The 27,756-nt window shown below is 37.2% G+C and overlaps 1 protein-coding gene across 1 annotated transcript in view; it reads right to left on the reverse strand.

The window, feature by feature from the left end:
• Positions 1 to 532: 532 nt before the first annotated feature.
• Positions 533 to 27,756, reverse strand: part of POC1B (POC1 centriolar protein B) — a 56,474-nt gene continuing 29,250 nt past the window's right edge. Inside the window, exons 11-12 of the mRNA XM_068400399.1 lie at positions 2,565 to 2,747; positions 533 to 1,330 (exon numbers count right to left, since the gene is read on the reverse strand). Of these exons, the coding sequence (XP_068256500.1) occupies positions 1,226 to 1,330; positions 2,565 to 2,747 (288 nt within the window). The 3' untranslated portion in view covers positions 533 to 1,225. The remainder of the gene's footprint in view (positions 1,331 to 2,564; positions 2,748 to 27,756) is intronic.

Genomic DNA, 27,756 nt, shown 5'->3' on the forward strand with positions numbered 1-27,756 from the left:
ATAGTACTTGTTGGTAAAATTCAGAGTTTATGAAGCAACTGAGGTGATGTATGGCTATCTGAAGGTGATTACTATGAGAGAAAATGAAGTTACAAAAGAAAAATTGATTGCTCGTTGCTTTGGCTCGAACCGCGATAGTATTTGCACAGTGAGCTTCTGTACTTAAGCTGAACTCTATTGATGTTAATGAGGTTCAGCCTGGGAAATGGGCTTTATCTATATACAGTCAGTTGCAGAATTGGATTAAAATGCTCCCCCCATTTCAAGTGTCCTATTTTTCAACATAAAATATAAAGTTGCAGAAATGGATGACTACCTAGTTTTGATTGTGGATTTACAACAGGTGTACTGCAATTGCCATTTTAAAAAATAATAGGTTGACATAAAGAAGCATAGATGTTTTCTATTAAAAAACAAGACCTACAATTGTCTTTCTAAAAATTGCATTTTTATTAAAAATAAAACAAAAATCATACATCACAAAGTCTTCCCTGATTTATCGCTTAACTCATAACACATTAACTGATGGCGGACATTCATAGCATGCAAAGCTTGAGCACCTGTGGAAGTCCTTGGAAGACGAGAATCTCTTGTATTTATGATATATATTTCACATAATTTTGTGTTTGTTTCAAATATATTCTTCAGAAGTATGAAGCTGATTTTTATTTTTCTAAATATGAAAAATAAATTTTGATGGGGATGAAATAAGCAGAAGTGCTCGACTACCTCAGTCGTGCAGCTGAATTCACACAGATACAACTATAGTTTCAAAGTTCAAGTGACTTTATTTTCATATTTGTAACTAGAAGCTTTTACACTACATCTTCTTGCAATCATCACTAAAATGTTTAGAAGATACAGAGTAACTGTCGCTACTTTTTGGTAAAATATTTGAGAGTATGTAAGGGACAAAGAAAACCTCTGGCATTTTTGGAGTTAGGGCTAATTAGGTCTTACTTAGAGTCCTGTAATGTTCAGTGGGAATGATTTTAGAAAATATTAGTTTTGGTTGGGCTACACTTTTATTAAATATATAACCAGAATATCTGCTTGCTACAAATGTTTGAAATGTGTTGTACATTTTTTCCTTCATTTTTTATTATATGGACTTGTTAGAAAAGAAGGATTTTATTTCGCTTATAGCAAAATCCAATGAAGTAACATGTATTATTTCCTTGTGAATATATAAAACATATTCATCAATACAGTTCATTTTCGTCATTTATTCTTCTTGTCTTCCCTGAAGTAACATTTTTTGTTGATTTTCTAAGCATTCTTTCAATTTATCTTCAGTCAAAGTCAGGCGTTGTTCCAGGATTGAAATAGTCTGCATGAAGAGAACAGTAATTTCGATTTGTTTTTATATTACTTGTACAGTATTATAAAAATGTGCAACATAGTAATATAAGAAAAATAATTTTAACTCAACAGGAAAAAATATCCTAAGATGGCTTTTCCTTAGCTATTCCACTATTTACAACTGTATTTAAAAATAATGGCTTTGTATCTATGGAGATTGTCCAAAGGTTTAAAATTGTTTTCACAAAATATTTTCTCAGAGAGAGAGAAATATATATGTGCATATATAAATTACTCTGAAATACTATGTGAAAGTTGCATCCATATTTCAATAGAAAAACAGCTATCACTGGTGATCCCAAATGGTCTTCTAAAAACCTAAAAGAAACTTCTAAGGCATCCCCAAAAAAAGAAAGTAAGAAAAAAATATACTATTAAAAGGCATTCTCCAAGAGATTGCCTTCATCAGAAAAGGTAGGTTTCTGGACACAGGCTGGCAGTTTCTTTTTAATCCAACTTACTACACAAATAATTTTCAGCTGATGACTTGACTCCATCTCCCCCAAACTAATTTCTTGAGTTAACATATATATTGCAAAAGAATGAAGAAAAAAAAGCTTAGCCACTCCCTTTTGATTTGGTTTAATGTTAACATATTACAAACTACCGAGCAGTATCTTAAAACATAGATGATTGGCTAAATCTGGATTACTAAAAAGAAGTATTGGGCATTTGCAAACAAGTGACTCAGAGTCACTGACTGAGACTAGTATTTGTGCAATTTCACTGACACTAGGAATTATTCCACTGCTTAGATTCCTACCTAAGCCAACACCTTGAACACTAAGTTTGAAAAGGGATTTAATGGTACATTGCCAATTTACTTTGTTCATCCCCTGCTAATGCATGACTGTTAAAGCTGGAATCTGGCAATGTCTGCTAAACAACTGGCTTCTGGCAAATCTACGCTAGATTTCGCTACTGAAAAATAGTGACTCTCTTCCTCCAGAGTTAAAAATACAGCAATAATCTTTATGATTGTGTAGCAGGAAGCTTTCACTTTAGCAAACACAATACGTGCGATCGATATTTGCTGACAGGAAAAAAAACAAAACAGTCACTTGACTATACAAGTCTTCAAAATAACCCCATAGACTTTAATATTCTGATTTATGAACATGGTTCCTGAGTTTTTTTGCCCATTGACAGCATTATACATTATCATTTTCCACGGCAAGTGTTATCTGTTATTGCATACTTACTAGAGTTAAAACATCCAGCTGCTCCACAACGCGCTCCAAAGCATTACCCAGGGAGGGGGAGATGCCTGCTTGCTTGTCCACATTATGCACAGCTGATTCGCTCTCATTCTCTGACTTCCTTTTTGAACTTGTTGCCGAGACTGAAGCAGGGGGATACTGGAGATCTTCACTGCTGACATCATCCTTGAATTCAGAAACACCATTTGAAGATTCAGTTGCCTTTGTCTTCACTTAATTGGAACCATACAAAAAGACAGGCAGAAACGTCTGGCTTTTAATTTTTAAAAAAATCTATTTACACATATGCACACACACAAGGGCTTTCAGATTTGCTTCTTTGACCAGGTCCAATTCATAACACTTCAATTCATTCTAACCTAAGAGAGAATTTCAGCTGTGATGGATGAGTCAATAAAAGAAACCTCAGCAGTCTTTAGGTACGTGTTCCAGGTACGTCTGATTGAGAAACTACATGCTGTACTACTAGAGCTTGAATTAAAGCTCGAATAAATACTATTGCTGACTGGAGTTTTCTTCAAAAAGATAGCTCTAGTTCACAAAGGAATTCATTCACAGCAGTCACATGGATGAAAAATCCATATGTGACTAGATGATCACAGGGGTTCCTTCCAACTTCATAGTACAAAACCTTTGTTTAGTATAAATTAACATCTCCTTTCAGAATTAAAAAAAAATAAGTAGTTTTTAGTTGTTATTCAGTGGCATTACTTTTGGAAAAACTGATTCCTTCAGAAAATTCAAGGAGGAAACAACAGAAAAGACCCACACAATGCAAAGTTAAGAGAGAAATAACGTTGATGTATAAACATTGCTCCAGGGTAGGAAAGAGAGCATGATCTTCCCAATTGGTCCTGGTTTCGTTTGTGCCTTGAAGTTCTTAATGGCACTTTTGAGCCACAAAAGGTTAAATCATCACTAATTCATTTGAAGGTCCTTCATAACAACTTTACCTGATTTATTAATGACGTTTTGAGATTTCTTTGAAAACCTCTCATACCTTCAGATAATTTTAGTTTATTTTTACACTAAAATAAACTGAGGTAGTCAAGTTTTATTATAGAATCATAGAATGGTTTGGGTTGGAAGGGACCTTAAAGATCATCTAGTTCCAACCCCCCTGCCACAGGCAGGGACACCTTTCCTTTAGACCAGGTTGCTCAAAGCCCCATCCAGCCTGGCCTTAAACACTGCCAGGGAGAGGGCATCTACAACTTCTCTGGGCAACCTGTTCCAGTGTCTCACCACCCTCACAGGAAAGAATTTCTTTCTAATATCTAATCTAAATCTACCCTCTTTCGGTTTAAAACTGTTCCCCCTTGTCCTGTCACTACTTGCCCTTGTAAAAAGCCCCTCTCCCGCTTTCCTGTAGGCCCCCTTCAGGTACTGGAAGGCTGCTATGAGGTCTCTCATTTACAAAATAAAACTTCTAAATAGTTACAATTTAACTGTTTCTCTGAAATTTATCAATAGCTGATAAAAATATCCATTAGGTATGCAAAGGGGAACTTTTAGTCTTACATGATGTATTTAAAATATGCAATATTTACAATATACTCAAAATATATTTATGCTGTAAAGCTGAACAGATTTTCAAAAGAGTCTTAAAATCATTGTCAGTCATTTAAAAAAAATTCTCTTAAGTCTATATAATAATCTTGTAGACTGTAAATTGCTAGGCAGAATTAGTGGCAAACCTTTACAAGATTACCTAGGCATGTTGATGAGTTTCTGTCAAGAATGATTTATGTGTAGTTGACCCTGCCTTTGAATCAGGTAGGATCAGAGAGTGATGGATGAAATACTACTACTACTACGATAATGGCATGATTTTAAATATAAGTAATAGTAAATCATATCAATATTATCAGGAACTTATACTGCTGCATTATCCACAATACTGTTCCTGTGTCTTCAGTGCCAACCTGCACAGTCCTGACCAACTAACATGCTCTGTTCTCTGGACTGACTGTTGCTGATTCTCCAAAATCTTTTCTTCCCTAAGTGCTGAGGTTGTGCTATCTACATCAATGAGAGAGAACTAAGCAAGAGATAAGTTGTGTCCACGATCTATCTGGAAGGGCTTTTCTTTTTACTAGCTAAGCACAAGAGCAAACTAACAATGCTACACACAGAGTCAGTAGAAGACCGTAGGTCTAGGGAGGGGAATGGCTGAAAGGAGGGATTGTGGTGGGGTAAGAGGGTTTCATATCAAGAAGAAAGTCTCACCACCCTCTCTGGGTTAAAAGCTCCATCATGCAGTTAAGTTCTGCAAGGACAAGTCTCAGCCACCAAGCAAGAACCCACGAAGTGCAGAGCATGGGGTTGATAGGAATACGGGGAGATACCCATGCATATACTTCTGACCTTAACTTAAAACGCTACAAAACCACATGGAACCCTTGTCAAGGTTTGATAGTACCATGGCATTTGGTGATATGCCACTTTCATTGTTTTCATTATGATGAAAGAAACAGATAAAGGAATCAGAAGATACCTCCAGTTCCCTTTCAGCCCTCTTTTCTGTGCTGGGTGACTGATTTATGCAAATGAACTAAGCATGTCAATTAATAAAGGTCTGATGTAACTAATACTGAAATCCATCAGTGATTTGTACTGATACTGGATTGTGTCAAAAAATAAAAGTACGCTAGCCATCAAACTACAGATTTCAAACATTAAACATCCGAGGCTGTTCTACAGAATGTCCTAATGGTTGCAACATTTGCATTGGACTACAGAGAACTGGCCTTCTCAGTCTAAGGCTATTTAAACTCATGGCTCATAGCGCAATGCTTTGTCAGCCAGGCTGTTGCCTTTTAAAGGCATGAAACTGTGGAAGAAAGGGTACTCTCTCCAGCCATGCTGTTTGAGTTTTGCCACTGGTCAACAGAGAGCAGCTTTAGTTCAGTGGTTAGGATGCTCAGTCAGGAGCAGGTAAGTCCTGTTCCCAGGAGAGGCTTTGTATTTTATATATAAAGGGATAAAATAAATAAAAACTCCATAGGAGAAAGGATTTGAACCCAGAATTTCCCCACTTCTAACTAGATGGTTTAATTACATCTTTCTCTCCAGTACCATGAATTTCAATTTCTTCTCACTATGAAAAATCTTGTGATGTCAACTTCATATTATTTCAAAGAATTGCACATTGTGAAGGAGTCACTTGTAAGCACAAAATAAAATAGAATACAAGTGGTTTGATTTTTGGACAAGGCAGGCAGAAAGTGAATTTCCCATTTAATTTTACTTTGCTTTAGCTCGTTGCTTTAAAGTGTTAGAATTCCTCAAAAGAAAGTGTTCTGAATATCTCAGAATATTCTGGCTCACAGTGTATCCCATGTACTTTTAGATGAGCATGAAGTATACAGGATTATTGCATTTTAAGACTGTCCATATCTTCCCTTTGCAGATTTCGTTATATGAGATACCATTAATTCAATCCTAGAAGAGCTCGGATTCACTGTGTTATTTCTGACTTACCAAGTTATACCTGAGGTCCTTGGGAAACAGGATTAATGGAAGCTTTTTGGCACACTTACTAAATCACAAGATGGAGATAGTCTCAAATGCTGATTAACATGGAAAAGATTAAGCTCAATTTGGCATTCAAATATTAAAGAAAAAATATTGCCATACATTAAAGAATTCCTGCCTTACAACCAATCATACTATGAAGAACATCCTTGTATTTAACCACAACAGAAGAGTCTGTTAGAATAGACTTCTTAGTGAGATTTCTATATAAAGATAGTGAGATTACAGAAACCTTGCTTCTGTCTTTAAATCTTCACTGCTTGCCCAGAAGCTTCCAAACCTCAGCCAGGATTAGCTAAATGTGACAGAGAGGTAGAGGGCTCAGTGATTAAGTTGCAACAAATTCAGAAAATTGGAGGCAGGGTAGATGGGACACATTGCAGGAAAGACAGGTAGAACTCAAGTGTTGTATATTTGGCATGGCTGCAGTAAACCTTCCCAGTTATCACGTGCCTTGTGAAATGCAGGCAGTTGATGAGGGAAGTTAAAAGTGTCAATGAAAAACAGCCAGTTGGTGCAGGAACAATTTGTAAAGCTTATACAATTATTCTTGGTAGACACCTGCATGTGTCTTCTGAAAATTTTGGCACCTTTTGCTGATTTTAATCAAACCTAATGAAGAGGTAGGAGTCTCAGAAGTAATGAAGTTCCTGAAAGCTTCAGGAAATCATTTGCCAGTTTCCCACCTGAGGTTAATGCAGCCTTACAAGTTTATTCTCTTTGGAGCTAAGGAGTGTGAAGATATGAGTTCCAGAAGTGTGAGAAAGCCCCAGGCTGGAACCCATGTCTTCCCAGAGACCAATATCAATAAACTCATTAGAAATAAACCTAGCATAGTTTGTCTAATGTTAACAAAACTACTTGTAGCAATGTTTGAGAAGTACCTTCATTTTCTTGCCATTTGAATGATAGAAGTAATTAAATAACACAGCCAGAACAGATGTAACTGTAAACTACGACTGATAATCTCTGACTTTGCTCAAAGGTGTACTGCTTTCCAAGTTCAGTGTCCTATGGATAATCTATTAATTCTCAAGTACTTAAAAATAATAAAAAATAGATTTAACATTCAATGGAACTCAAATTAAAAATTTGCTGTCTGTGACTTGAAGTATTAGGATTTAAAATTAATTTCAATTAATGGAGCAGGAGAGGAAAACAATCTGATATTATTAGACACTGACAAGTGCTTCTAAAAACAGTTCTACTCTGAGGTTGGTGTTTCTCAGTTTCTTTTCAAACAAGCCTGCTGCACTTCAGACTGAAAAAGTAGAGATTTCAGTTTAAGCTCCCACAAAGTGATTACAAGTTTTGCTATTAAAGCCAACCTAAACAGATTCTTCCAACCCAAGGAGGAAAGCTGTCAATTCGGGTAAAGAGAGCAAATGCTAAGCTACTAAACATCTCACCAAACATTTTTCTCCTACAGTAAAATTGATCCCAAATTCAATGTACCAGACAAATAGGCTGTGAAAAATGCTTTGTAGCTCAGTAAATTACTACCAACATTGCCAAGTCAGAGTACTGGAAAAGTCTTCTTGTAATTTAGTGGGTTAAGCAGGAAACTGAGATTCTTCTGTTATATACTCAAAGACGTATAGGGCTAAGGCGACACGAAAGTGCATATATAAATAAGGCAAAGGCCTTGGTGTTTGTCAAATCTGAAAGGATCAAATACAGATAAGCAAATAATTGAACTTTCAAAACTAGTAAGAGAAAAATGAAATGAGACAGTTTCATATTTTAAACTTATCTAAGTTGTGCCAAAATGGTTGTTATTTTTATCATATTCTGGAAATTTATAGAGATTTTAAAATGTTGTCAGACATCAAGTATGCTGCTATATCCTTGAGGTGCCTGCTTTATATTTTAACCTATCCTAGTATCTAAATTTACAATCTCCTCCAGCTCGGTGAAGGGCCCAGAACTGCTAAGATCTAATGCAACACTCAAATACCAAGACCTTGTTATAAAGGAGTGACACTAGTCTCAGTAGATTTCCTTTACTTTTGGATACTGATCAGTTCATGTCCACCACTTTCATTCAGTATAATCTTTTATAAAAAAGTTCTTTGTAAAGAAACTCTTTCTACCCAACAGCCTATTTTACACAAAGTGTTTCAAGAACTAGATGTTCCTTTTCCTTCAAATTAGCCCCTTTCTGAAGTACTTTAAATACTCCCAATTCATAAACAACAAATCTATACGTTGCCAACAATGTAGTAAAAATGCCTCATAATTCCAAAAAACTATTCTGAAAGACTTCAGAGCTATAGCTTATTTTGAGAAAATAAATTTGAATGAGGCAATCAATTTTAAATTGTTACTTCTGAGCAAAGCTAAAAAGAAAATTAAAATGTGTACAGTGTTTCCATTCAGTCTGTTAGTAATAAAATGGACTCACATTTGGGCAACTTCATGCAAGTTACAAATAAGGAAGAGAAGGAACAGATTTAATTTATCAATAGGAAGTTATTACCATGACATTACCAAGCGGATATTCAGTAGAAAATTAAATTTAGCTTATAAATGATGTCACAAACAGCAAACCGTAATTGCTCATCTTTGTTTTCTGTCAAACAAAATAGCCAAAACTCTGTAGGTGGTACTTAATCAATTTGTGAAAAATCCTTACGCATAACCTTATCACCTCTGACTATTCCCAAATGTTCTCCCATGAAACATTCACAGATCAGATAGAAACAAACACTGCATCCCAGCCTCCCTTCGCTTCATGATGTATAAGAATAGAATCTGAGTAAAATGCATCCATATATAAAGATGCCTGAGCAGTTTTATTTATAGAGAAAAAAATTTCCTCAAGGAAAAAAATATTTAAAAATACAAATCTCTGTCACTCAACTGAAAATCATTAGTCTTCAATTTTCTAAGAGCTTCGAATTCAGAAAAATAGACAACAGCTTCCAAATGAATATCTTAATGATCATATAATTAAGATGGGCTTATATGAAAAAGTGACACTGGTAAGCTTCCTAATGAATCACAAAAACTGGCATGGTCTGCTTTTTCAAAATAATCCTTTAAATTTTGAACACATGGTACATTTGCCTACTAATACTAAAACATTTCTGATACTGTGATTAAAACAACTACAAACAATTAGTCATACGCAGGGCATTAAGCTGAAATAGACCAAAGAGCAAAGGCATAACAGAGTAGTCTCCCACCTTACCAGACCTTCATTTCCTGTGTTTTTTGATTATTTGAAATCATGGGAAGTTTCTCAGGAGAAGTAACAGTACTATCATTATCACTGCTTTTTCCTTCATCTTCTGAACCTACCCTCAAACGAAAATGGTTCACTGTGGATATGCTAAATTGAACCCTTCAGGAGATGTTTTTTCTTCCATTTTCTCATAGGCCATAATTATTCACAGATCGTTTCTATTGCTTTGAAATTATTTTTTTCCTGTCAGTAAGCGATCCACATAAAACAGAGCTCTCGGATCTATTAGGCTAACACTGAGTATGTTAAATCACAATCTGTTTTATCAGTTTCTACGGCAGAAAACTTCCCTGTAGTTTCAACTGATGACAGCACTCTTCATTTCCTCTCCTCTCTCATGCACATGAATCAGCACAACAACAACCTGCCATGTGCCAAACTGCAGCTTTCTGCCCCTTGCTCTCTGATGAAGTAGTCCTGGTATAATTTATTTGCAAACTTGAATCAAAGTTTTGCATTCAAGCAGTAAAATACGGATAAACTATGCAGGACATCTAAAACAAAGTTCTACCAAGCATTTCTAGGTTGAGCAGACCTCTTTCAGAACAACTCGTAACACAGAATTTCACACTTAATTCCAAGTCTTTCATGGCTTCTTACGCACCTCAGTCTTCTCTAGCTCTTAAAAGAATGTCCAAGCTAAAACCAAAAATTGAAAGCACTTAATGTAAGTGCACCTCATCCAATCTGACAAGGAAATATTTGGTCTCCTCCTCTCTGGCACAGGTATCATCACTGAAGGTAGCATTCTTCAGTTTAGAACCTGACCACAAGTAGTGGCATCAGGATACAAACTCACATCCAACAAACCAAGCCCGACTGTCAGACTGTATTCCTTAGCAAAACAGGCATACTCACCTAAAAAGGAATAACACTTTCTTAAGTCTTGAAAACAACAAATTCAGTCTGAAGCTAACTGAGTTTATAGAGGTCATGAGGCCATACAGTAGAATGAAAACTAGTGGCTAACTTGTTTTTTTGGGAGTTGTGGTTTGTTTTTTTTTGTGGTTTTGTTTTGGTTTTTTTTTTTAATATCAGTACAAAGGTAACTGAAATCCTGATGCACTTCAGCTATGGTCTAATTAATCAGATTTATTTATTTCTATCAGTATTACAGCTATGTTAAATTTAGCATTGCTGTGATGGCATGAAATAACATACTCTTTTGTTCACAGGCACATCTCAAGATATACTCAATAGATAGTTTTATGTACAGAAATTATATCATACTTCACAAGTATTCTTTCACATACATAATAAGAAACTGGCTACGTGGTTTTGTTATGTCAGCTTTTTCCCAGATTGCTGCTGATGGTCTGAGAAAACACTGTAAAACAGTCCACATGCAATACACTGAGTATTTTGCAATTCCATGTGTACAGAATCTAGTACAGAACAAAAAATTTTCTCCATATTGCATTCATGTCAAGAGAACACAGAAAAAGAACAAAAATAAGCCTTGTTTTCTCCAAGAAATATAAAAATTAATTATATTTCCCCAATAAAAAACTCATAGAAGTCCACAAATATTTGAATGCATCCAGTTAGAAACAAATAATATTTCTGAAATATTTTTCTAAACTCTTAGATCATCATTAAAACATAAGCTTTACTTGAAAACAGATAAAAAAATTTTTTTGGAGTTTGCTCATTGATGTGAATTCTAACATCAATAGTTCCCCGCACAGTCAAGAGTCTGATTCAGTAAAGGGATCCAAAAAAACTGAATAGCTATGCTCTGTTTCCACTGCATTTAGATAAACCTATCCCTTAAAATGAAATACAGTAGCTATACAGCTTGTAAAGGAAGAAAAAAAACACAGCCCCCTCAAACATGTTCTAATCAAACAACTACATTTTAAGCATTTAGAGAAAACTGAGGATTTCCTCCCACAAAACAAGCAATACTGCTGAAAAGTTAATAAACAAAAAAATAAATGTCATGAACATCCCACACAAACTAGACAGAAATCATTAGAGGTTCAGTTTCCAAAGGTGAGAATTTCCCTGCCAGGAAGTCAATTCTAAATATAAGAGTTCAGGAAGACCATACTCAAACACTTTCATAAATTATAAAAATACTTGCACCACAGGCATTAAAAATAACAATATGTACCCTATGGAATAAAGGTAAAGGAAGGTAATAAATGATCTTCAATATATCCTCAGATTCAGCAAGAAGCTTTGTAAAGTTGAGGACAGATAACATGAAACCATAGAAACGTTCCCAGTATTCACAACTACAAAATAAAGTAGCCAATTTTAATTTAGGCAAATTACTTTGGACTGCATGTGTGCACATCCAAGGGAACATCTTATAGCTAAAACCAATGCTGAAGTTTCAAGTGATGACTCCTCTTTACCCATATAGGGTCCTAATAAAAATGATATTACATACTTTGCTTGAACTTCTTATCCATACTAGGTCAGGGAAAAGCTGAAGGAGGGCAGGAGGAAGACTTGTAACAGAAACTGGAAACATAATGAAATAGATACTAGAAATGAAATAATGACAGCAAATGAATAACCCTATATGGACAAGGCCTCCTTTCTAATACTATAAATAGAATATTCTGCTATATTTGATAGCACAAATGCTAATGAATAAAAACAGAAGTAAAAAAATCTAAGACTTTCCTAGCATGTGGGCAAACTCCTTATACTCCAAGGACCAGACTGTGAAGGTTCACAGAGGGCATCAAATACATCGAGGGAAGGAGGCAGGGTTACCTCAGAGTATGAGAGCACAGCATCCTCACCAGGAACACATCTACTCGGAAATGACAGCCGTTCTTCTGGATTGCGTGCTCATGGCTTCTTCCTGTCCTCTTCCCCCTACTTAAGAAACTGACTGAAAGTCTCTGCTGTAGACTAATAGCTAGCTAAACAAGTCTAACTGAACTTTACAAAGAAACAATAGCTGGTAACAGTGTGATTTATTGTGAAGAGGCTTAAAATATACATAAGGGCTAGCACTTAATCTATCTCATTCAAACGGCTGGCAAAGTCACCTAGTATATTCATTGGTATTGTTCAAAATGAATTTACAATGAAAAGAGATCGTTCGACAAACCCAAAGGGATTTCTCATTCTTGAAGGCCTGTTTACTCCTAGGAAAACCAAACCAAAGCCATTTTTCTTAAGTTTAATTTTTCAAACTAAATCATATATTTTACAATATGTAATTGATTTCTCTTAGAGAAGCGCCTCTTATACTTTCATGTTGGGGCAAAACTAATCATCATAGAATCACAGAATGGTTTGGGTTGGAAGGGACCTTAAAGATCATCTAGTTCTAAGCCCCCTGCCATGGGCAGGGACACCTTCCACTAGACCAGATTGCTCAAAGACCCATCCAACCTGGCCTTGAACACTTCCAGGGAGGGGGCATCCACAACTTCTCTGGGCAACCTGTTCCAGTGTCTCACCACCCTCACAGTAAAGAATTTCTTCCTAATATCTAATCTAAATCTACCCTCTTTCAGTTTAAAACCATTCCCCCTCATCCTATCACTACATGCCCTTGTAAGAAGTCCCTCTCCCGCTTTCCTTGATCAAGTTACACTGTATGTATTCGATGGGTTAAAAACTGGCTGGATGGCCGAGCCCAGAGAGTGGTGGTGAATGGGGCAAAGTCCAACTGGCGGCCGGTCACTAGCGGTGTTCCCCACGGCTCATTTCTGGGGCCGGTGCTGTTCAATATCTTTATAGATGATCTAGACGTAGGGATTGAGTGCACCCTCAGTAAATTTGCAGATGACACCAAGCTGGGTGGGAGTGTCGATCTGCTGGAGGGTAGGAAGGCCCTACAGAGGGATTTGGACAGGTTAGATAGATGGGCCGAGACAAACGGCATGAGGTTCAACAAGAACAAGTGCCGGGTCTTACACTTCGGCCACAACAACCCCATGCAGCTCTACAGGCTGGGGGAAGAGTGGTTAGAAAGCGGCCCAGCGGAAAGAGACCTGGGGGTGCTGATCGACAGCCGGCTAAACATGAGCCAGCAGTGTGCCCAGGTGGCCAAGAAGGCCAATGGCATCCTGGCCTCTATTAGGAATAGTGTAGCCAGCCGGACTAGGGAAGTGATCGTCCCTCTCTACTCGGCACTGGTGAGGCCGCACCTTGAATACTGTGTCCAGTTCTGGGCCCCACACTTCAAGAAAGATGTTGAGGTGTTGGAGCGAGTCCAGAGGAGGGCGACCAAGCTGGTGAAGGGTCTGGAGGGTCTGACCTACGAGGAACGGCTGAGGGAGCTGGGGTTGTTTAGCCTGGAGAAGAGGAGGCTCAGAGGTGACCTTATTGCAGTCTACAACTACCTGAAGGGAGGTTGTAGTGAAGTGGGAGTTGGCCTCTTCTCCCGGGCAGCTAGCGATAGGACAAGAGGACATAGCCTCAGGCTTCGCCAGGGGAAGTTCAGTTGGACATTAGGAAGAATTTCTTCTCAGAAAGGGTTATTAGACATTGGAATGGGCTGCCCAGGGAGGTGGTGGAGTCACCATCTCTGGATGTGTTTAAAAAAAGACTGGACATGGCACTTAGTGCCATGGTCTAGTTGACATGGTGGTGTCAGGGCAATGTTGGACTCGATGATCCCAGAGGTGTCTTCCAACCTGATTGACATAGTTTTTACTCCTATGGAACACACAATCTCCTCCAATTCAAATTATTTACAAGAAAATATCAACAAGTAAAAAGCATTAGAAACTAAGTTAGCAATCCAGTGTAGTAGAGTCCAAAGTTAAATCCAACAGGGCCAGCACAATTGCTTGAAGACTTTGCCAAAGAGACAGATGCTACTATTAGGAAATAAAAAAAAGATGCCCAATATTTCACAGCTTGGAACTGAAATCCCCTGACTATATCCAGGAAGAAAGTATTTTACTATGTAATAGAGGAACACGGTTCCTCAGCATTTGACCAAGGCTTTTGTTAATAAAATGTTACACCTATAATGGACGATACAGAAATATTTGACAAGGACATCAAATACTTTTAACAATAGTGTCATAGAGAACTCCCATAAGGATAAAATGAGGCTTCCAAATTTTCCTTGAAAAGTCAAATTTATGTGCTTTTGTTGGGTTTCGTTTAATACCTGGAGAAAGAAGCAAAAGTCTACACTGAGCTATTTCAGTGCTCAGCATTAGTAATACACTGAAGGCTTGGACAAGCTGTTCCATTTTTCCAGGTGAAAACAACACTCAGCGCTGCTGAGCTTAGTTCAGAGATGCAAAAATTGCTTTAGCAGCACTAGCATAACTTTGTACCTAAGTCATTTGAGTTTTACAATTTACTGTGATAAGAATCAAATTAGAGAACTGCAGAAAATGAGAAATTTGAGAATTGCATACAAATATCCAAGAATGTTAACATTGGAGTGGTTTGACATGCCTGTTACACTCTTGAAAAATAATTTATTTTAATTAGTGTTCTATTACAAACTTCTGTCAAAACACAGACATTGTTCAGCACCAATTAAAATGCTAAATGTGTTGGCACATAAGATTGGTAGGTAGATAGGTTCTGTTTGGCTGTATTAAAAAAGGATTTCAACAACGATAAAAGCTACAGTTAAAGCATTAAGGTTGCCAATAATAGCTTTATTTTGAAATGCTTTATAATTTTCTCCCACTGTTGGGCTGTCACAGTTGGAACATTGAGGAAACCAAAATAAACACCTTACTGATTTAAGAATATGTTCTGCAGTTCTGCCAGTTCATTAAAATCAGAATTCAATTTAAAAAAAAAATATCTCTGTGATAAGCCAAGAGAGTGGGTTTCATTGCTCAAGCAACTCGGTAGCTACCAGGCTCTAAAGATTTATCTTCTCCCTATTTGACACTCGGTATTTGTTTTTTAGCCAATTTCTTCCTACCTGAAGTGACAAAAGTTAACAGACCATTGGAGGTGACTAACTATCAGCATGAGATAAATGGCAGCACCACTCTGACTGAATTTGGGTGGTCAGGGCAGGGAGAAGGGTAGGTATGGTGACTGACTCAGTGAGTTATGATTCCAAGAATATTTGTTATTCTTAAATTTCACAGGAACATACTACTAGAAGAGGTCTTGATCACTGAATTCGGTCCTCATGTATGAGAAGTTGTTTGCATCTATATCATTCTCATTGAGCAGTCTCTTATTTTGGAACTGACAACATCTCCCATAGTGAGTTTAAAACCATTACCCCTCATCCTATCACTACGTGTCCTTGCAAAAAGTGCCTCCCCAGCTTTTCTGTAGGCTCCCTTCAGGTACTGGTGCAAGGTGTAGCATCTTTTGCACAGAAGAGGTTCTGAAGAACAGGCTCCCTGTGATTTGGCACAACTCTCTGTTTCATGTATATAAGTAGAAAATAACAATGCAATTTATTATTTTAAAAAATAGCATAACATCACATAGGGCTGTAAAAATATATACACAAAGAAATATCTCCTTAGAATATAAGGAGATATATAAAAGGCTACATATATGCACTTTTATATATGTATTTTACATATATAACATTTTTCTATGTGTGTATATATATACATGGATATATTCCATATATATATATATATGCATACACACACACATGCAAAACACCTTACGAACAGAAATCAACTACAGCTCTGCCCCTATAAGATGCAAAGCTTTAAAACTGAGTGCATATATATATATATATAAGGAAAATAAATGGAAAACACTAAGTAAAAGCTTTACCATTTGAAGATAAATATTAAATTCGACTGGTCACAGTGTATTATTTTATTCATACATCCACCCAGGTTTGAATTAATTTGTTAAACACCCATGCAATTCTTCTGCACTCATTCCATATTTAATTATGTTTGCTGCTACATTACTAAGCAGTTATGGTGTATTTGGGGTTTTTTGTTTGTTTTGAACAGCTGAACTTAAAACACTGATTAACATCAGGATTCTCTATGTGTTCAAAATGGGGAAAAATATGACAACACAATTGTATATACTAAGTCATTGTTTAACTTGCTCACCTTCCTATTGCTCTGGTGTACAAAAAGTGTCTTGGAATTGTGTACATATTAGTGACATCCAGATCAGAACCATCACAGTCTAAAACAGTATTCAATATCAATTGTCTTTATATAGGTCTACACAATTCAGTATATTCTTGTATGAATGCTGTACTAAAGTCCTGACAAAAAAAAATAATCTACATTGTCAACTGTTTCTTTTTGGTGTAAAGGAATGTCCTTTTAACATGACTAATCACACTGGCAGCCAAAACAGGAATGTCAATATGTTCCACAGTTGGACTGAAAGCCACAGTACATTGTACAACTTGGAACTGAAGCACAAGAGTAGAACTTGCTTGTGTCACTATAACTCAATAAACTACCACTCATCTGTTCTAGAAATCTGGTCCTCTGGTTAGACCAGGTCAAGGAGAAACTGGAAACTTTTGTTCTATTCCTGCTTGCCATTTCTTCAGCTTTGAGGTCTGATGTTTTACTGAGTAACAGAACAGAAATTTTGTTAAGTATCACCATGGATTCAAATTAAAGCCCTCCTGCTTTGTAATGATGACTAAGCTGCAGTCTCTCAGCAACTTCACTGTTTTTAGAAAAAAACTCCCTTTTTTGTACTAATACTATGATCTTTTAAAACTTCCGGAAGGAAGATTACTTTGGTATTTTATTATCACCAGCAGCCTGGTGATAGCAAGAATTTAAGGAACTGTGTGTTCATGCAAGGTACAAGAGGATGTATCATCACCTGTACTCTAATGAAAACACACAGCGTGACTCGTGCTCCCTGTCATCTATGTGCCTGCATCTTAAGGAGAATAATTTCTAATAATAATAATGGATGACATTAACACAAATCTTTTCCATAGATCAATCAAGTTAAGTGCCTAACACTTCCATATAAGATACTCCTGTTAAGAAGAGCAGCTCAGATTCTGAAATGTGCTTGCGCTTCCTTGTGCTCATGGCCACGTGGCATTTTCTTTGAAAGTAAAGCACATTTCTCTAAATAGTTTGGTTCTATGGGCTATAGTTGGATTAGGGATATAACTGAATTGAAAGAAAGATATATAAAGAGATAAATAATATTTAACTACTTCACTAAATTAGCATTAATGAAAAACTGCATTAAATACTATCCACTGGGGTACAGATAAAAAATACAAACACAGCTATGCTAAAAGGCATGTAAACCAGAATAGCATACTGTTACAACCCCTTTATTAATTTCATTTGACTAAGGCTGACTGTGTGCTTACAACTGCACAGAAGAGCTAAACAATGTATAATCAATTGCACAGTATCAGTTATACAGGTAGTGGACTAGTCAAGATGTGGAGATGCCGCACTCAGTGGGATATGGAAGGAGATGTATCCCTACTGTGTGCCACACTCCACACTTGACAAGAAGTTAAAATGACATTAAAAACAAAAACAGTTGGCACTATAATCCCAGATCAACAGCTGGCACTCCAATCCTAAATGCTAAATTCCTGTTGGAGATTTAGAGCCTTCACAGATAAAATGTACTGTTGCTTTTTACAACTTTAAAAGGTGGAATAATACAAATGACAAATGAAACACAGCTGATCAGGATAATTGAAGGGCTCAGCAAAAACTCTATAGCCATTAGAATTAGGAGCAATAAAAAAGACATTTTAGCCCACTTTAAGGAAACAATGCCGAGACGATAATTTCTATCTGCTTGTCCCCACGCCTCACTTTTAAGTTTTGAATTTGTTGCTCATTTAAGAGGGTCTGATGGAGGAAGAGATATCCTAGAGACAGCTGGTTTCATATAAGTTTTCTGAGAATAGATTGCCAGCTAAAGGAGAGAAATCAGTAAGTAGTCCCAGTGGGAGAAAGGTTCTGGCATAAGTTCACACATTATTGGAGACCACAGAATGCTTATGAGAGAAACAGAACTTAAAATTACCTCAAAGCAAGGGAAAAGCTTCAAATAAAACATTAGAGTCAGCTATGAAACACAGATTTGTAGGAAGCTAGGCTACAATATTTCTGTCACTCAAGGATTATTTGTACTTTACAAATATCAGGAACAAAAGAAGTCCTAGCAATGGCATACTTATTAGATAGAGGTGTTAAAAGAGTGATGCAGAACATTTTTAAAGTGGTTAATGAGGTATTTTTATCATCCATTTTGGAAGATAATAAATGCTATAATTGTATTTCTGGCAAAATACTTTCTATTCCAACTGTAGCAAAAAAGACTGTTAAACAATTTACACTGTATGTAAATATTTTTAAATCCTGGGTTACATAGTTTGAACTCAATGGCTTTGAAATAACTTAACAAGTAAGGTAATGATGTTGATTTTTGATATATCCTGGAAAAATGGAGAAATACCAGGGGAGTGAGGAAGCTGACATTTCATCAGTAGTTAGAAAGGATAAACAGGATAACTGTGTGGTCACAGGTCACAGTCAGCTTGAGAATTGTGTCAGGGAAAAACGCTGAAGAGTTGGTTTAGGACATATACAGCAAAGATTTAAGGTATAACGTCAAGCAAATCAATACAATTTGAGAAAGAAAATAAATGGTCTATCAAACTGAAGACCTCTCTGGTGAAATATTTAGTCAAGCTGTTCCTGATAAAAGTATTACTTTTTTTCAATCCATAACATGCACGCTACAATTTTAATTAACACATTTTAGGTTGTAATGCAGTATGAAGTCAATTATCTAGCTAGTGTTTCTTCAAAAATGGTTAAATCAGAAGCTTACTACAGAATTATGCTGGTTTTAGCGATTCCACTGAAACCTGTTCTTGTTTCAGTCCCATGCAAAACGTATCAGTGATCTGGAAGATCAAGTTTACAGACGACACAAAAAGGCATACTGGAAACTACTAAAACAGTCAGGGCTACTTGGCAATCTGACTTCAACCAGCTGTCCAAATGCAACCTTATGTACACATGTAAGATCTCAGAGATGAAGATGTTCTAGAGTAATACACTATAGAAAGCAGAGGTGTTGAAAAGCATTACAGTGACATAATATATAACTGAGTGAAATGATAAAACTTTGATGTGATAAGGTTGTTAAGAATTACAGTAACTTCTTACATGTATGTTATAACTAGCTGAAAGTACTGAGCAAGAGATAGTATTGTATTGTTACACTACACTGGCAAAAATTGGAAGTATGGACACAGAATTCCTGTCCTAAGAGATGTGTAAGAAATGAGGAAACACCTATGAGAATGAATCATGGCTTGGAAGAGTAATCTTTTCAGTGAGGAACATTTGATACTGGTTTATCTAAGAATAGGTTACGGATAAAGTAATTCATTCTCTTAAATCTCTATGTCAAGAAAGAGGTCTTCCTCTACAATAATAATACTGCAAAAGTCAACTCAGAGTTGCATTGCAATGTCTACGCTTCATGTTTCTGATGTGCAGTGTGGAACTGACATCTTGGCATTCAGAAAGTACGATCTCCACGCACTTAGAACACGCCAGAGGACAGCATCTGTCTATCCCTCCCTCACACCAACCCAAGCTGGTACAATCAGAGTACCATACTGTGAGAGGATTAAAAAAAAAAAAAAAGGTACACCTTTTCCGAACAGCAATGCCATTATCTCCACTTACAGTGTCAGTCACACAGCTCCTGCTCTTTTTTTTTTTTCCCCTCCAAATACTATTTATTGCAAAATGCATAAGGGCAATGGAATCCAGACTTTCTCTTCCAGAAGAACACTCTAATCACTAACCATGGACTGCTTCTCACTTGCTTTCCTCTGATGCCATATACTTTTCAGCTTTCACTTTACAGTGCTTCAAATTTAAGCATGAAGGATGGAGCTGCCTCCATTCAGCCTCTGTCTCAGTTACCTGCTGTTTAGGTGACAGCCATGTAGACAGAAGAAAGCAAGCTGAATCTTCTTAGGCTGAAAGAATAACTGAATACAACACACCTACTGACTGAACAAAAGGAAGCCACTACTACCACCTCCTTCACTCATATTTTTCCATTGTGTCATGCATGTAACACACCTGTATATGTTATAGCACAACCACATTGGATACATGGCTCCATGGACATTGGTCAACCTCAGTTAGGTTACAGCCAGCACTAATCTCCTACTTAATCTCCAAATAATTTTTTCCCATTTCCCATTCCCATTCCCTTTGTGCTGGTATTAGTGTTTGGACAGCTGAGCAGATCAGGGAATTGACTTAGATGGAATTAACCAGACAAAACCAGTCGTTAAGTTAAAATGACTGTGAAATCATCCTTTAGCATTGTCCTACCTAATTTCTGACCCTAAAACTATCTTGGTGCAAGATACAAGCCAAGATGCTTTCAGAGTTTTTCTATATGAAACATCTACCTGATGAAGGAACATTTTTGCCCTTGGTGCTGAATTTTCTTTGAAAAGTCTCAGTCTTTCAGTCTTGTTTTAAGCAACCTATGTAATTTTTGGATCCAATTCAGTGTTTCCATTATCTCACATGAAGCAAGTAACCACATCTCTTACAGCAAACTGGGTAGTAATGCAGCAAGGTTTGCAAGGAGAGATGTGTTGTATTAGAACAACTGATCTATTTGGAAAACAGTCAAACAAGCTTTTAAGCAGAAAGCACCCTCTGGGTTTAGATATCACCATAATCTAAGTGATAAACAGAATTTGCTAGCACTTGTTCAAGCACTGTCATTTAGGAAAAATAAGAAAAGATTTAAACAGTATTAAAGTGTGTGCTTTTGTAACAAACTTGCATTAACAATTTTGAACAACATATTGTTTTTTTATATATATATCTCTATATTTCATTTTATATTCAAGGTTCTACCACATAGTTGCAAGCATGCTGCGCTAAACTTAGACTTCAGTGGTATATAAGAACGAAGGGTAATTCGAGAGCAATATTTTAGCTTTAGCATCTTGTCTTCTGACATGCTTGATCTGTAGTTCAGCTTGATTATCAAACTTAAGATAAACAAAAATAAAACCCTGCAACTTTCTCTAAGAGAGTTACATACTACGAACTAGTCTAAACATTCCCTTGTTTCTCAGTCCCAATCTCAGAATTATTTGTCCCGTCAATACTAAGAAGTTCAATACTTGACTTGTGCTACTGCATGAAAAAAAATAAAACAGGTTTCAGAGTAACAGAGCTACTGAACACTAACTTCTTTAACTTCCATTAGCTAAATGACTCACAAATGGCATTTGTATCAGTAGTAAATCATCATCTAGGTCAGCAGGAAGCTCATTACAGACTGACAATCCAAGTGACAGAAACACTTCTACAAGTGCTATAGTAGTAATTTCCTGTGTGAAAGGCTTGTTACTGTTCCTGCATTCCTCAGGGGACGCTTCTTCTCAGAGGATGTTACTCTTCCCCAGGAAGAGGAAGGAAACAGTTGTTGTTGGATGTGTGGGCTGATAGCTGTCGGGCATTTTCTGCATGCCACAGAATCAGCTGTGAGAACTGTGAATGCAGCTTAGATTCCCAGACGAAGCAGGGGGGGAACACTGCTTGGGCAGACAAGGTCAGAGCGTACACCGTACAGTATCTCAGGAAGCTGAAACAGAAATAACACCTGGAACTTCCATCCCTCTAGTTCCCAGAAATGTGCTGATTTGCTAAAGGAACAATATACAGACGTGGATCAACTCGAAAAGCATTCCTGAAGCATTGCACTGTTGGCATGAGTAAGACCCTATACAAAGTAAAATATTGCCAGTTCTAAAAGTCATCTACAGCAAGCCAGCTATCTTACAAAACAGTACCAACAGTCCAGCAATAGCATCTGTTAATAGTGTCACTATGTGCAAAGGCAACATAATTAAACCAACTGTCTTGTGAGGAAAATAAATATTGAAGTTTAATCTTTTATATGGCAGGGGGGTAAGACTTTTTCCTGTTAGTTCCCTCTCCTGAGCCTCCTGCCCTACAGTAACTCAAGCTCGCTCCATATGTGCTGTGACACTCTTACAGGGCAGGTCACCAGTAGCTAGTCTGTGCCTAGTCCAGTATCAGTGAATTCAGTGTCACATCCCATTGGCTTTTTCTTTAGTGGCAGCACTAATACGTTTTCTTATTCTACTAACTGCTTATTTCTAAACTTGGTTAAAAAAAAAAAATCAAAACAACTATTCGATTAAAAGTTATTAGGGAGATAGGATAGAGACAGACAAATAAACAGTACAGTCTCATAAGGTACATTTCCTCAGGAAAGCAGGCTAAAAATAGTATAGGAAATATTATATTCTTGCACTCTCTAGTGCCCAAATTCAGAATTCTGTCTCCAGTGAAAACTTGACTTTCTCTCAAGCTCCAGTTCACTCAAAGAATATAATGAATCCTATTAAGGAACATCAAGACATGTATTATTACCTAATTATGTAGCAGCACAACACATTTCCTGTTCTCTCCTTGTAAACCAGCAGTTACACGCTGTGTTAGGATAGCATCACTGCAAAACGCAAGGGCCATTTGGATCATATTATTCTTTTATTACAAATGTTGAGTTCACCTTCATGTATTTGATCTTTAAGTGTTATTTGATGCTAGTGGTATCAAAGCATATTGCTTTTAAGATTAAGTACACAAATCTTTTTAAACATGCCTATGCCTCTACAGAGGCTCCAAATGCAAGTTTAGAAATTCACTGTTCAGCATGCCAAATGCTTCATCCTTTTGGCACTTGTGACAGAAGATGAGCCATTTTGTTCGCATACACCATAGCTTGTTTGGAAGGCCCCTAGCTGGGCAACAGAAAAGGCTGTCTGTACTGCCTCATGCTTGTTCCACACGGATTAGGTGTAGCCTTTGGGAGGGATGGGAGACTTTCCTTCCCTGAAAGCAGCTAAACATGTTTAGCTGCAGAGCTGTGGGGTGAAGGCAGCCTATCCTCTTCCCCCAGCCCCACACACGGTACCTGAGAGTAGGATTCCCCCAGCCACTCACACTGTACCAGAGAGAAGGATTAATTTGCAAAGACACAAGAGTGGAGTTTATAAATTCTTTATTCTGCTGCACTGAACACTTCTGAGTTCCTCTATTTACAGCATTTATTCTATGTTTTTCTAAGACCTAGCATCAGAGATTCAGAGTCTGTCTGAGAGTTTTTGGTATGCTAATCTATGGAAAAGGTGCAGACAGTTTTACCTCAGATCTTTGGAGAAACAATCTCTTCACATTATTCCCTAATTTCATTCCATGTTGGTGATTTGGAGTTCAGATCATGGGGTTGGCAGTTCATTCACGTATGCATTTACTGGTAATCTGAAGAATGGCAGTATATGAAAAAATCCATAGCTATTCAGGGAGTGGCCTTTCTTATTTCTCTGTCTGGGATCAAGAAAGGTAAGGTGATGAGAGAGGCTGGGGCCTATCAAAGCCCTTCTACTGGTTGAATCACTCCTCAATGCAGAGCTCAGTCTAATTGGCAACTGAGTTTTGGACAAGGAACACAAGCAGGACATTTTTCTCTTTTTCTTAGAGGACAAGGATTCCAGTCTGCCTTTCAAAGGGATAGTGCCAGAACTTCCCTTTGGTAGAGAAAAATGTATGAATATCATGCAATGATCAGAGTTTAAGTGAAAGGCTAAATGTCCGAGGTCCCGAGAAAACTTGACATCCATGAACTACAGAAAGCTGTTGTTCTTTCGGTTGAACTATAACAAGCAATAAGGGTAACCACTGTGCACAGTGAAGTGCCATATCAGTTTTGCTCTACTGGCTGTTCCCTTCTGAATTGGACTTGGGCCCCAGAGGAGATGATCTATGTATAAAATTCCTATTCTTCTCTTTCTTCCTTTTCCCCTCCCCTTAACCTCACTGAAGACACTTGGTGTTTATTTCCGTGTAAGGCTGGAGCCAGGAAAGGATGTAAATCAGAATAAATTTGAAGTTGCACAGTAAGAAAAATATGCAGTGTTTTTAGCTTTTACGATAAAATTTCTTTGTCATCCTCTTCTACAGGATTCTGGAGTTGTGTTAAGCCATGAAAGGAAGACATTACTCCAAGATCTTTTCTAAATAATTTCCCATGAGGAAGAATAGTTGTGTAAGCCTTCACGTACAGACAGATGGGAGAATAGATGAAAATTTTGCATTCATAATTGCTGTATTTGCAAAATATATGGGGTGTCTTTTAGGTTGGGGTTGGTTTCTTTTTTTTTTGGTTGTACTCAAAATAGAGACAGAAAAAATTGTGTCAAGAATACCTAAACCCCGAAATACATACTGGGGAAGCCATGTGTATAGGATAAATTGAGAGTACAGATACTTCTACTTTTTTGCATCAAGACACTTACTACAAATGCAGTACAGATAAACTAACAATGTCTTACCTTGAGGAATAAAAGTTGCACATGCTCTTATTTGCTTTCACATATTTTACAAGTGTGTGTGTGGGATTTATTTGGTCACTTTCTGTTTTAAAACATAGTATGTTCCTTTTGTCTGAACAGGAACAATCCTTATCTTTCCCTGTCCAATAATCAATCCAGTCTTAACTTTGTAGAAATCGTACTGTAAATGAACAATAAACATGTCTTGTTTTCACCGTTAACTAGCACTGGAAGAGAAAGAACAGCAAACATCTCCCAGCCAGCACAGACATTCTGACTTCCAGATTACAGTACGTTGCTTTGCTTCCTCCAAATCCTGTTTACATGAGCAAGGTCAGGGGATGGAACATTGGAGAGCCTCTACAGGGATTTCCTGCTGCTGTCAGTAAAAACTACCGAGACATCATCAGCTTTCCCTTGCTCCCAACAGCTTATCAGAGACCGGAGGTTACTGATGTATTGCCTTACAGACTTAAAAAAAACCAACCTCCCTCAAAACTAAAAGTAAAATCAAGAGGATGAAACAGGAGGAAATAGCCCCAAAGGGAAACAAGACTTCGAATTTTTCCTTTTCAATAGTTCAGAAAACAAAGGCAATATTAAGCTGCTTGACACATGGAGAAGAAGGGGTGGGAGAGAGGCAGTAATGCTTTCAGAGTCTTCAGTGAGATAGAAAGGAGAAAGAAACACCACCCCCAGCCCCCAGACCTTGACCCCAATTCAGTGAACATTTTCAGAGTGTAAAAGGCTAGAACACACCTCATTTTTAATAACTGCAACGTATGAAGGCTCTTACCATTGGAAAAGTCAGGGCATTATGCAAATACCAGTTAGTTAAGCATATATAGCTTGTTTTGCTACTGGTTTCAGTAACACACAGGAGAACTGAATAAATGAATCATCGAATTCAAAGCTATTTTCCTGACAAGAATAATACAGAGACAGGAATTCTTAATGTTTTTGTAATTATAGTCCAAAAGAAAGCAGCTCCATACTGAAGATTACACTGAAGTTTTTCCACCAACACAATGACCACATCACCTTCACTAAGTTTACAAAGGAAGTTGCATCAGTGTGAATCTTAGATGAAAACAGGTTTTTCACCTTGTTCAAAAAGAACTGGCCTTACAGCTTTAAGTTAGAACACAAGCTGAAAAGATAAGGTGTTTAGAGTTCAGAGAGTTTGATAATTTAAGTGTTTTCTATCAAAATCCCTACGAGAACATTCATACCTGCATATCTTGGCTTAATCTTCGAAGCAAGAAAATACAAGTAAATTTTAAAAACCCACATAAGTAGGCATTTTAAGTGTGGAAGTTGTTAAGGATTGTTGGCTTTGATGAAGCAACAAATTAAAATTCCTTAAAAGGAAGAGGAGTGGGAGGAAGAGATAACACCAGTATTTCCTCATACAGATAAAGCTCAAAATATAAACAAATTGCTAAGAAGATGCCTAAACATATATTTTAAATTCACAATAAAGAATCAAGAGTGTTAAACTTTTAAATATTTGTTTTTCAAATCTTCTCCAGGCAGACTGTTGTCAAGAATAGATGACAGTGATACTTAGCTGCACCTTAATTATCTGGAGTTGTGTGTCCTGGGCTTCTGAATACAAGACAGACATTGACATCCTGGAGCAAGTCCAGCAGAGGGTGAGCAAGATGTTGAGGGGGCTGGAACACACGATATACAAGAAAAGGCAGAGAACCAGGTTTGTTCAGCCTTAAGAAGGAAGGATTCAGGGAGATCTTACTGCCATCTCAAATATCTAATGGGTGGATAGAGAGAAGACAGAGCCAGACACTTATTAGAGGACCACTATGACAGAATTAGAGGCAACGAACATATTGGAACATAGGAAATTCTAGCTACATATTGTAAAAAAAAATATTTTCACCAGTCAAACACTAGAGCAAGCTGCCCATAGAGGTGGTGGAATCTCCATCCTTATGCATATTAACAAGTGAACTGGACAAGGTCTTTAGGAACCTGATCCAAGTTGGCCTTGCTTTAAGGGGGAGGTTAGAATAAATTACTCCAGGCATCCCTCTCAACCCATACTGCTCTATAATTTTTATTAACAAATCTTTACAGAAGGGCAGAAAAGGAATACATTTTTGCTCTGCCACAGGTCATCTTAGGAGCAGTAATAGCGTATTTCCTATGACCAAGAGGACAGGACACAGTTCCAATAGCTGAAGAAGAGATTCTCAATAGGGAGAACACTTGACATCTATAGGAGTTTGCCCATTTACTGTTAGGAATTTTGATAGCCATTCAACAAAACACTATGAAGTTTTGTATAGACTTCCAATTTCCCTGAAGATATTTCAGGGAACTTTAGGGAACACATCACAGATTCTACAAAATCTTCAATGCTGTTACTTGTTCAAGAGAAGCCAGTCTTCAAATACTTGGACAGTGATCTGAGAGAGGCTGTATCTCTGTTCTTCAGTAGAAAAATAAAAGTAAATATGTTGATTAGCTACTTCCAGTGGTCCAGAGACTTGCCAAGGTGTTTTGTAAATAACCCTTAGGGCCCTGATGTGTTACATGCATGATAAAGACATTGAACAAGAACTCTTACAGATACATAAGTGCAGAGTGTGTTTTTCTCTCTACACATATTGGAAGGGCAGAAGAACTGCTTAAGCTAGAGTAAAACACTTCAAAAAGAATAAGTAGGTATAGATAGGACATTTGTAAATTAACCTGGCAACCTGATCAAAGATTTTTAGTCATTTGAACAACGTTCTTCCAGTAGAAATAGGACCAAAAAGCCATAAGCAGCTTTAAGATGGGTCTTGACAAGTTTGCAGGGGGGAAAAAAAAAAAAAAAAAAAAAGTATACAGTGATATTGTCTTTGATAACCAGTAGAAAGAGAGCAACCTGGGGGGTTGGAATGAGGGAGAGGGATGGGGAGGAGGATGAATTAGACTAGAGGTTCTAACCTCAAGTTAGAGGAGGATTAAAAAAAAAAAAAAATTACACAAATAATGCACAAACACAGCATCATTCAAGTGAGGACAAATAGTATCAAGAAGAAATCTGGTAGTGAAGGTGGGAT

This window comes from Nyctibius grandis, chromosome 5, assembly GCF_013368605.1.
Source record: "Nyctibius grandis isolate bNycGra1 chromosome 5, bNycGra1.pri, whole genome shotgun sequence".
NCBI classification, from domain to species: domain Eukaryota; kingdom Metazoa; phylum Chordata; class Aves; order Nyctibiiformes; family Nyctibiidae; genus Nyctibius; species Nyctibius grandis.